General features: G+C 47.3%; 1 protein-coding gene across 3 annotated transcripts in view; it reads right to left on the bottom strand.

Moving 5' to 3' along the window:
* The window catches only part of nudt14 (nudix (nucleoside diphosphate linked moiety X)-type motif 14), a 246,890-nt gene that overhangs the window by 176,258 nt on the left and 58,396 nt on the right, over window positions 1-12,236 (bottom strand). For all 3 annotated transcript variants that reach the window (XM_068038506.1, XM_068038503.1, XM_068038505.1), the window contains exon 2: window positions 10,722-10,765. In XM_068038506.1, coding sequence (XP_067894607.1) covers window positions 10,722-10,765 — 44 coding nt within the window. The remainder of the gene's footprint in view (window positions 1-10,721; window positions 10,766-12,236) is intronic.

Genomic DNA, 12,236 nt, shown 5'->3' with positions numbered 1-12,236 from the left:
GCAGTAATGTCCCTTTACCAGTTTACTGGGTATCAGGATGCAGTAATGCCCCTTTACCCAGTTTACTAGGTATGAGGATTCAGTAATGTCCCTTTACCAGTTTACTGGGTATCAGGTTGCAGTAATGTCCCTTTACCCAGTTTAGTGGGTATCAGGATGCAGTAATGTCCCTTTACCCAGTTTGGTGGGTATCAGGATGCAGGAATGTCCCTTTACCCAGTTTAGTGGGTATGAGGATGCAGTAATGTCCCTTTACCCAGTTTAGTGGGTATGAGGATGCAGTAATGTCCCTTTACCCAGTTTAGTGGGTATGAGGATGCAGTAATGTCCCTTTACCCAGTTTAGTGGGTATCAGGATGCAGTAATGTCCCTTTTCCAGTTTAGTGGGTATCAGGATGCAGTAATGCTCCTTTACCCAGTTTAGTTGGTATCAGGATGCAGTAATGCCCCTTTACCCAGATTAGTTGGTATCAGGATGCAGTAATGCCCCTTTACCCAGTTTAGTGGCTGTGAGGATTCAGTAATTGCCCTTTACCAGTTTACTGGGTATCAGAATGCAGTCATGCCCCTTTACCCAGCTTAGTGGCTATGAGGATGCAGTAATGTCCCTTCACCCAGTTTAGTGGGTATCAGGATGCAGTAATGTCCCTTTGCCAGTTTAGTGGGTATCAGGATGCAGTAATGCCCCTTTCCCCAGTTTAGTTGGCATCAGGATGCAGTAATGCCCCTTTACCCAGTTTAGTGGGTATGAGGATTCAGTGATGTCCCTTTACCCAATTTCGTGGGTATCAGGATGCAGTAATGACCCTTTACCCAGTTTAGTGGGTATGAGGATGCAGTCATGCCCTTTTACCCAGTTTAGTGGGTATGAGGATTCAATGATGTCCCTTTACCCAGTTTAGTTGGCATCAGGATGCAGTAATGCCCCTTTACCCAGTTTAGTGGGTATGAGGATTCAGTGATGTCCCTTTACCCAATTTAGTGGGTATCCGGATGCAGTAATGTCCCTTTACCCAGTTTAGTGGGTATGAGGATGCAGTAATGTCCCTTTACCCAGTTTAGTGGGTATCAGGATGCAGTAATGTCCCTTTACCCAGTTTAGTGGGTATGAGGATGCAGTAATGCCCCTTTACCCAGTTTAGTGGGTATCAGGATGCAGTAATGCCCCTTTACCCAGTTTAGTGGGTATCAGGATGCAGTAATGCCCCTTTACCCAGTTTAGTGGGTATCAGGATGCAGTAATGTCCCTTTACCCAGTTTAGTGAGTATGAAGATGCAGTAATGTCCCTTTACCCAGTTTAGTGGGTATGAGGATGCAGTAATGTCCCTTTACCCAGTTTAGTGGGTATGAGGATGCAGTAATGTCCCTTTACCAGTTTAGTGGGTATGAGGATGCAGTAATGTCCCTTTACCAGTTTAGTGGGTATGAGGATGCAGTAACGTCCCTTTACCAGTTTAGTGGGTATCAGGATACAGTAATGTCCCTTTACCCAGTTTAGTGGGTATGAGGATGCAGTAATGTCCCTTTACCCAGTTTAGTGGGTATCAGGATGCAGTAATGTCCCTTTACCCAGTTTGGTGGGTATCAGGATGCAGTAATGTCCCTTTACCCAGTTTAGTGGGTATCAGGATGCAGTAATGCCCCTTTACCCAGTTTAGTGGGTATCAGGATGCAGTAATGTCCCTTTGCCAGTTTAGTGGGTATCAGGATGCAGTCATGTCCCTTTACCCAGTTTAGTTGGCATCAGGATGCAGTAATGCCCCTTTACCCAGTTTAGTGGGTATGAGGATTCAGTAATGTCCCTTTACCAGCTTACTGGGTATCAGGATGCAGTAATGCCCCTTTACCCAGTTTAGTGGCAATGAGGATGCAGTAATGTCCCTTTACCCAGTTTAGTGGCTATGAAGATGCAGTAATGTCCCTTTACCCAGTTTAGTGGGTATGAGGATTCAGTAATGACCCTTTACCCGTTTACTGGGTATCAGGATGCAGTAATGCCCCTTTACCCAGTGTAGTGGCTATGAGGATGCAGTAATGTCCCTTTACCCAGGTTAGTGGGTATGAGGATTCAGTAATGTCCCTTTACCAGTTTACTGGGTATCAGGATGCAGTAATGCCCCTTTACCCAGTTTACTGGGTATGAGGATGCAGTAATGCCCCTTTACCCAGTTTACTGGGTATGAGGATTCAGTAATGTCCCTTTACCAGTTTACTGGGTATCAGGTTGCAGTAATGTCCCTTTTCCCAGTTTAGTGGGTATCAGGATGCAGTAATGTCCCTTTACCAGTTTAGTGGGTATCAGGATGCAGTAATGCCCCTTTACCCAGTTTAGTGGGTATGAGGATGCAGTGATGTCCCTTTAACCAGTTTAGTGGGTATGAGGATGCAGTAATGTCCCTTTACCCAGTTTAGTGGGTATGAGGATGCAGTAATGTCCCTTTACCCAGTTTAGTGGGTATGAGGATGCAGTAATGTCCCTTTACCCAGTTTAGTGGGTATGAGGATGCAGTAATGTACCTTTACCCAGTTTAGTGGGTATCAGGATGCAGTAATGTCCCTTTACCCAGTTTAGTGGGTATGAGGATGCAGTAATGTCCCTTTACCAGTTTAGTGGGTATGAGGATGCAGTAATGTCCCTTTACCCAGTTTAGTGGGTATGAGGATTCAGTAATGTCCCTTTACCCGTTTACTGGGTATCAGGATGCAGTAATGCCCCTTTACCCAGTGTAGTGGCAATGAGGATGCAGTCATGTCCCTTTACCCAGTTTAGTGGCTATGAAGATGCAGTAATGTCCCTTTACCCAGGTTAGTGGGTATGAGGATTCAGTAATGTCCCTTTACCAGTTTACTGGGTATCAGGATGCAGTAATGCCCCTTTACCCAGTTTACTAGGTATGAGGATTCAGTAATGTCCCTTTACCAGTTTACTGGGTATCAGGTTGCAGTAATGTCCCTTTCCCCAGTTTAGTGGGTATCAGGATGCAGTAATGTCCCTTTACCCAGTTTGGTGGGTATCAGGATGCAGGAATGTCCCTTTACCCAGTTTAGTGGGTATGAGGATGCAGTAATGTCCCTTTACCCAGTTTAGTGGGTATGAGGATGCAGTAATGTCCCTTTACCCAGTTTAGTGGGTATGAGGATGCAGTAATGTCCCTTTACCCAGTTTAGTGGGTATCAGGATGCAGTAATGTCCCTTTTCCAGTTTAGTGGGTATCAGGATGCAGTAATGCTCCTTTACCCAGTTTAGTTGGTATCAGGATGCAGTAATGCCCCTTTACCAAGTTTAGTTGGTATTAGGATGCAGTAATGCCCCTTTACCCAGTTTAGTGGCTATGAGGATTCAGTAATTGCCCTTTACCAGTTTACTGGGTATCAGAATGCAGTCATGCCCCTTTACCCAGCTTAGTGGCTATGAGGATGCAGTAATGTCCCTTCACCCAGTTTAGTGGGTATCAGGATGCAGTAATGTCCCTTTGCCAGTTTAGTGGGTATCAGGATGCAGTCATGTCCCTTTACCCAGTTTAGTTGGCATCAGGATGCAGTAATGCCCCTTTACCCAGTTTACTGGGTATCAGGATGCAGTAATGCCCCTTTACCCAGTTTAGTGGCTATGAGGATGCAGTAATGTCCCTTTACCCAGGTTAGTGGGTATGAGGATTCAGTAATGTCCCTTTACCAGTTTACTGGGTATCAGGATGCAGTAATGCCCCTTTACCGATTTTACTGGGTATCAGGTTGCAGTAATGTCCCTTTACCCAGTTTAGTGGGTATGAGGATGCAGTAAATTCCCTTTACCCAGTTTAGTGGGTATCAGGATGCAGTAATGTCCCTTTACCCAGTTTGGTGGGTATGAGGATGCAGTAATGTCCCTTTACCCAGTTTCGTGGGTATGAGGATGCAGTAATGTCCCTTTACCCAGTTTAGTGGGTACCAGGATGCAGTAATGTCCCTTTACCAGTTTAGTGGGTATCAGGATGCAGTAATGCCCCTTTACCCAGTTTAGTGGGTATGAGGATGCAGTAATGTCCCTTTAACCAGTTTAGTGGGTATGAGGATGCAGTAATGTCCCTTTACCCAGTTTAGTGGGAATGAGGATGCAGTAATGTCCCTTTACCCAGTTTAGTGGGTATGAGGATGCAGTAATGCCCCTTTACCCAGTTTAGTGGGAATGAGGATGCAGTAATGTCCCTTTACCCAGTTTAGTGGGTATCAGGATGCAGTAATGTCCCTTTACCCAGTTTCGTGAGTATGAGGATGCAGTAATGTCCCTTTACCCAGTTTAGTGGGTATCAGGATGCAGTAATGTCCCTTTACCCAGTTTAGTGGGTATGAGGATGCAGTAATGTCCCTTTACCCAGTTTAGTGGGTATCAGGATGCAGTAATGTCCCTTTACCAGTTTAGTGGGTATCAGGATGCAGTAATGTCCCTTTACCCAGTTTAGTGGGTATCAGGATGCAGTAATGTCCCTTTACCAGTTTAGTGGGTATGAGGATTCAGTAATGTCCCTTTACCAGTTTACTGGGTATCAGGTTGCAGTAATGTCCCTTTACCAGTTTACTGGGTATCAGGATGCAGTAATGCCCCTTTACCCAGTTTAGTGGCAATGAAGATGCAGTAATGTCCCTTTACCCAGTTTAGTGGCTATGAGGATGCAGTAATGTCCCTTTGCCAGCTTACTGGGTATCAGGATGCAGTAATGCCCCTTTACCCAGTTTAGTGGCAATGAAGATGCAATAATGTCCCTTTACCCAGTTTAGTGGCTATGAAGATGCAGTAATGTCCCTTTACCCAGTTTAGTGGCTATGAAGATGCAGTAATGTCCCTTTACCCAGTTTAGTGGCTATGAAGATGCAGTAATGCCCCTTTACCCTGCAGTGACCGGGCCTCTGGCACGGGGTCCTGCACTGTGGCTCAGAAGGGAAGGAGGGAGAATGGGAGAGCACTAGTCATCGGGGACTCGATGGTGAGGAGTACGGACAGGCGGTTCTGTGGGCGCAGGCGAGACGCACGGATGGTTTGTTGCCTCCCTGGTGCCAGGGTCCGTGATGTTTGTGATCGCGTCTTCAGGATCCTTAAAGGGGAGGGGGAGCAGCCAGAGGTCGTGGTGCACATTGGCACCAACGACGTAGGAAGGAAGGGTGGCACAGATGTTAGAAGTGAGTTTAGGGAGTTAGGCTGGAAGCTGAAAGCTCGGACGGACAGAGTTGTTATCTCTGGTTTGTTGCCGGCGCCACGTGATAGTGAGGCTAGGAATAGGGAGAGAGCACAGCTGAACACGTGGCTGCAGGAATGGTGTAGGAGGGAGGGCTTCCAGTTCTTGGATAATTGGACTGCATTCTGGGGAAGATGGGACCTGTTCAAACAGGACGGGCTGCATCTGAACCAGAGGGGCACCAATATCCTGGGAGGGAGGTTTGCTAGTACTGTTCGGGAGGGTTTAAACTAGTTTGGGAGGGGGATGGGAACCGGACTTGTAATCCAGGGACCAGTGGGTCCACTCAGAAAGACAAAGAGTGTAGTGAGGTATTGGGGAAGGTAGCACTGTCACAGAGGACAGATGGGCACGGAGAAGGGTTAAAGTGCGTATACTTCAACGCAAGAAGCATCAGGAATAAGGTGAGTGAATTGAAGGCGTGGATGGGCACTTGGGACTACGATGTTGTGGCCATCACTGAAACGTGGATAGGTGAGGGGGAGGAATGGTTTTTGGAGGTACCTGGTTATAGATGTTTTCATAAGATTAGGAATGGTGGTAAAAGAGGTGGGGGGGTGGCATTGTTAGTTAGAAATAGTGTAACAACTGCTGAAAGAATTTTCGAGGAGGATCTGCCGACTGAGGCACTGTGGGTTGAGGTCAGGAACAGGAAAGGAGCAGTCACCTTGATGGGAGTTTTCTATAGGCCCCCCAATAGCAGCAGGGAGGTGGAAGAGCAGATTGGGAAACAGATTTTGGAAAGGAGCAGAAGTCACAGGGTAGTAATTATGGGGGATTTCAACTTCCCAAATATTGATTGGCAACTCTTTAGATCGAATAGTTTGGATGGGGTAGTGTTTGTGCAGTATGTCCAGGAAGCTTTTCTGACTCAGTATGTAGACTGCCCGACCAGAGGGGAGGCAATATTGGATTTGGTACTAGGTAATGAACCAGGGCAAGTGATAGAGCTGTTGGTGGGCGAGCACTTTGGAGATAGTGATCACAATTCTGTAGCATTCACTGTGGTAATGGAGAGGGATAGGTATGTGCAACAGGGCAAGGTTTACAATTGGGGGAAGGGTAGATATGATGCTGTCAGGCAGGAACTGAGGAGCATAAGTTGGGAGCATATGCTGGCAGGGAAGGGCACGGTCGAAATGTGGAACTTTTTCAAGGAGCAGATAGTAGGGGCCATTGATAAGCATGTCCCTGTCAGACAGGGAAGGGATGGTCATGTGAGGGAACCGTGGTTGACAAGAGAGGTTGAGAGTCTTGTTAGGAAGAAGAAGGATGCGTATATAAAGTTGAGGAAAAAGGGCACAGGCATAGCTCTGGAGGGATACAAGATGGCCAGGAAGGATCTGAAGAAAGGGATTAGGAGAGCTAAGAGAGGGCATGAAAAATGCTTGGCGGGTAGGATAAAAGAAAACCCCAAGGCCTTTTACGCGTATGTCAGAAATATGAGGATGACTAGGGGGACCATAGGTCCGGTCAAGGACAATAGCGGGAGACTGTGTGTTGAGCCGGAAGAGATAAGTGAGGTTTTGAATGAGTACTTCTCTTCGGTATTTACGAATGAGAAGGGGTGTATTACTGAAGAGGACGGTGTGAAACAGACTGGTAAGCTCGAGGAAGTGCTCGTTAGGAGGGAAGATGTGTTGGGGTTTTTGAATAACTTGAAGATAGACAAGTCTCCCGGGCCTGACGGGGTATATCCAAGGATGTTATGGGAAGCAAGGGATGAAATTGCAGAGCCGCTGGCAATGATCTTTTCATCTTCTCTGCTGACGGGGGTGGTACCAGGTGATTGGAGGGTGGCAAATGTTGTGCCCCTGTTCAAGAAAGGGAATAGGAACAACCCTGGGAATTACAGGCCAGTTAGTCTTACTTCGGTGGTAGGCAAGTTGATGGAAAAGGTGCTGAGGGATAGGATTTCTGAGCATCTGGAAAGACACTGCTTGATTCGGGACAGTCAGCACGGTTTTGTGAGGGGTAGGTCTTGCCTCACAAGCCTGATTGAATTCTTTGAGCAGGTGACCAAGCAAGTGGATGAGGGTAAACCAGTGGATGTGGTGTACATGGATTTTAGTAAGGCATTTGATAAGGTCCCCCATGGTAGACTTATGGAGAAAGTCAGGAGGCATGGGATAGTGGGGAATGTGGCCAGTTGGATTAAGAATTGGCTAACTGATAGAAGGCAGAGAGTGGTCTTAGATGGTAAATACTCAGCCTGGAGCCCAGTTACCAGTGGCGTGCCGCAGGGATCAGTTCTGGGTCCTCTCCTGTTTGTGATTTTTATTAACGACTTGGATGAGGAAGTCGAAGGGTGGGTCAGTAAATTTGCAGATGATACAAAGATTGGTGGAGTTGTGGATACCGAGGAGGGCTATTGTCGTCTGCAAAGGGACTTGGATAGGTTGCAGTGCTGGGCTGAAAAGTGGCAGATGGAGTTTAACCCTGAAAAGTGTGAGGTCGTCCATTTTGGAAGGACAAACATGAATGCAAAATACTGGGTTAACGGTAGGGTTCTTGGGCATGTGGAGGAGCAGAGAGACCTTGGGGTCTATGTGCATAGATCGTTGAAAGTTGCAACTCAAGTGGATAGGGCTGTGAAGAAGGCATATGGGGTGTTAGCGTTCATTAGCAGAGGGATTGAATTTAAGAGCCGTGAGGTGATGATGCAGCTGTACAGGACCTTGGTAAGGCCTCATTTGGAGTACTGTGTGCAGTTCTGGTCGCCTCATTTTAGGAAGGATGTGGAAGCCTTGGAGAGGGTGCAGAGGAGATTTACCAGGATGTTGCCTGGAATGGAGAATAAGTCTTACGAGGAAAGGCTGAACATTCTAGGCCTCTTCTCATTAGAAAGGAGAAGGATGAGGGGTGACATGATAGAGGTTTATAAGATGATCAGGGGAATAGATAGGGTAGACAGTCAGAAACTTTTTCCCCGGGTGGAGCAAAGCGTTACAAGGGGTCATAAATTTAAGGTGAAGGGTGGGAGATATAAGGGGGATGTCAGGGGAAGGTTCTTTACCCAGAGAGTGGTCGAGGCATGGAATGCCTTGCCCGGGGAAGTTGTTGAGTCAGAAACTTTAGGGACTTTCAAAAGGCTTTTGGATAGGTATATGGATAAAGGAGAATGATGGGGTATAGATTAAATTGTCCTTGACAGAGGACAAAGGATCGGCACAACATTGTGGGCCGAAGGGCCTGTTCTGTGCTGTATGTTCTATGTTCTATGTTCTATGTTCTATGTTTACCCAGTTTAGTGGCAATGAAGATGCAGTAATGTCCCTTTACCCAGTTTAGTGGCTATGAAGATGCAGTAATGTCCCTTTACCAGTTTAGTGGGTATGAGGATGCAGTAATGTCCCTTTACCCAGTTTAGTGGGTATGAGGATGCAGTAATGTCCCTTTACCCGGTTTAGTGGGTATGAGGATGCAGTAATGTCCCTTTACCAGTTTAGTGGGTATGAGGATGCAGTAATGTCCCTTTACCCAGTTTAGTGGGTATGAGGATGCAGTAATGTCCCTTTACCCAGTTTAGTGGGTATGAGGATGCAGTAATGTCCCTTTACCAGTTTAGTGGGTATGAGGATGCAGTAATGTCCCTTTACCCAGTTTAGTGGGTATGAGGATTCAGTAATGTCCCTTTACCAGTTTACTGGGCATCAGGATGCAGTAATGCCCCTTTACCCAGTTTACTGGGTATGAGGATTCAGTAATGTCCCTTTACCAGTTTACTGGGTATCAGGTTGCAGTAATGTCCCTTTACCCAGTTTAGTGGGTATCAGGATGCAGTAATGACCCTTTACCCAGTTTGGTGGGTATGAGGATGCAGTAATGTCCCTTTACCCAGTTTAGTGGGTATCAGGATGCAGTAATGTCCCTTTACCAGTTTAGTGGGTATCAGGATGCAGTAATGTCCCTTTACCCAGTTTGGTGGGTATGAGGATGCAGTAATGTTCCTTTACCCAGTTTAGTGGGTATCAGGATGCAGTAATGTCCCTTTACCAGTTTAGTGGGTATCAGGATGCAGTAATGCCCCTTTACCCAGTTTAGTGGGTATGAGGATGCAGTGATGTCCCTTTAACCAGTTTAGTGGGTATAAGGATGCAGTAATGTCCCTTTACCCAGTTTAGTGGGTATGAGGATGCAGTAATGTCCCTTTACCCAGTTTAGTGGGTATGAGGATGCAGTAATGTCCCTTTACCCAGTTTAGTGGGTATGAGGATGCAGTAATGTCCCTTTACCCAGTTTAGTGGGTATCAGGATGCAGTAATGTCCCTTTACCCAGTTTAGTGGGTATGAGGATGCAGTAATGTCCCTTTACCCAGTTTAGTGGGTATGAGGATGCAGTAATGTCCCTTTACCCAGTTTAGTGGGTATCAGGATGCAGTAATGTCCCTTTACCAGTTTAGTGGGTATGAGGATGCAGTAATGTCCCTTTACCAGTTTAGTGGGTATCAGGATGCAGTAATGTCCCTTTACCAGCTTACTGGGTATCAGGATGCAGTCATGCCCCTTTACCCAGTTTAGTGGCAATGAGGATGCAGTAATGTCCCTTTACCCAGTTTAGTGGCTATGAAGATGCAGTAATGTCCCTTTACCCAGTTTAGTGGGTATGAGGATTCAGTAATGTCCCTTTACCCGTTTACTGGGTATCAGGATGCAGTAATGCCCCTTTACCCAGTTTAGTGGCTATGAGGATGCAGTAATGTCCCTTTACCCAGGTTAGTGGGTATGAGGATTCAGTAATGTCCCTTTACCAGTTTACTGGGTATCAGGATGCAGTAATGCCCCTTTACCCAGTTTACTGGGTATGAGGATTCAGTAATGTCCCTTTACCAGTTTACTGGGTATCAGGATGCAGTAATGTCCCTTTACCCAGTTTAGTGGGTATCAGGATGCAGTAATGCCCCTTTACCCAGTTTAGTGGCTATGAGGATGCAGTAATGCCCCTTTACCCAGTTTCGCCCTTCAAAACACTCCCACAGGGGATGCTTAGACCAAGTGGGCCCACATCAGAGATGCCATCTATGAGTCAGCTTTGACCACCTACGGCGACAGTAATCTCCCTTTACTCAGTTTAGTGATTTTTTTTGTATCTTCTTAGGATATGGGTGACACTGACAAGGCAGCATTTATTACCAGTCTCCAACTGCACTGAGATCATTAAGAATCATCTATGTACTAGAGACTGGATCACGTTTAGACCTGACTGGCTAAGGGCTGTCGGCTCCCTTCCGTATATTAGAGAACCAACTGGGAATGTGGTCCACTGTTTCACAGGCAGAATTCTGCCAACACTGTCTAGAATTACAGCATGGGCAAAGTATCAGAGGACTGTTGGTCCAGGCAGAGTCAGCACCCAGGAAACGGAGGGGGAAAACTAGAGGCAAGGCAAGTTATGATAATAAGATAGGAAAGCTCCATGTAAATATATCATTGGCTGCACTGAGGACAAGATGGTCTGATGCAAGAACAATGTGAGTGATAGTGATAAAATTTCAAGAGAGAGTCACCTGTCGTGTGTTTTCATGAAATCCCAGTGCTTCCTGGTGCCATTCTGTAAACAAGAGCGAAAAAGGTTTGTTAGAGACCAGGGTAAGATATCATACTGCAGTCAGATCCTGAACTATTGTAAAATCCCCCATGGGATGGATTTCCTAACTACTGTACAAGCTGTACGACACTGGGAGCGCCGAACTCTTGCTGGTGTTCGACACCGGCAGCGCCGCACTCTTGCTGGTGTACGGCACCGGCAGCGCCGCACTCTTGCTGGTGTACGGCACCGGGTGTGCCGCAATCTTGCTGGTGTATGGCACCGGGAGCGCTGCAATCTTCCTGGTGTACGGCACCGGGAGTGCCGCACTCTAGCAGGCGTAGGGCACCGGGAGTGCCGCACTCTAGCAGGCGTAGGGCACCGGGAGTGCCGTACGCTACCAAGTGTAGGGCACTGGGATTGCTGCATTCTCCAGGTGTAGGCACTGGGAGCACTCTACCAGTTGCAGGGCACTGGGAGCACTGCACTCTACCAGTTGCAGGGCACGGGGATCACTGTACGCTACCAGTTGCAGGGCACTGGGAGCACTGCACTCTACCAGTTGCAGGACACTGGGAGCACTGCACTCTACCAGTTGCAGGGCACGGGGAGCACTGCACTCTACCAGTTGCAGGGCACGGGGAGCACTGTACGCTACCAGGTGTAGGGCACTGGGAGCACTGTACGCTACCAGGTGTAGGGCACTGGGAGTGCTGCACTCTACCAGTTGCAGGGCACGGGGAGCACTGTACGCTACCAGGTGTAGGGCACTGGGAGCACTGTACGCTACCAGGTGTAGGGCACTGGGAGCACTGTACGCTACCAGGTGTCGGGCACTGGGAGTACTGTACGCTACCAGGTGTAGGGCACTGGGAGCACTGTACGCTACCAGGTGTCGGGCACTGGGAGTATCGTTTAGCCACCGATTTCAATATCACAGGAATCAGACGCTCATGCCCATCAGCAAGTGATGACTGAGCAGCCAGATGTGAGAGTTCCGTGGGTGGGACAGATGTTGACTGCAGTAAATCAGTCTAAGAGCAGACAGCTTTGTGATCATCACAGCTGCGATCTTCTGTGGGAATCTTAAAACCACATTACGTCGTTGTGTCAGCTAAAGTGGAAGCAGCAAAGTGACAGACGGAAACGTGGTACATTGTTCTGTGTGATTTTTGCCAAGAAAAGAACACAATTGTCAAATTAGTAATACCCTTAACAGTAACAGCCTGCCAGTGATGGTCCCTGAATGCTCTACCTGAAAGGGAGGAGGAAGCAGATTCAATACTAACTTTCAAAAGGGATTGGATAAATACTGGAAGGGAAACAAAATTTGTGGGGAAAGAGCAGGGGAGTGAGGATAATTGGATAGCTCTATCAACGTGCTAGACCAGGCACAATGGGCCGAATATTCTTCTAATGCACTGCAAGATTCTATGATCCTGGGAAGGATGACTGGTGTGGGGTGGAATATGCGAAGAGGATTTTGGGCCAGCCA

This window comes from Heterodontus francisci, chromosome 9 (assembly GCF_036365525.1).
Source record: "Heterodontus francisci isolate sHetFra1 chromosome 9, sHetFra1.hap1, whole genome shotgun sequence".
Classification (NCBI taxonomy): Eukaryota; Metazoa; Chordata; class Chondrichthyes; order Heterodontiformes; family Heterodontidae; genus Heterodontus; species Heterodontus francisci.
This window is presented reverse-complemented; position numbering and strand designations above follow the sequence as displayed.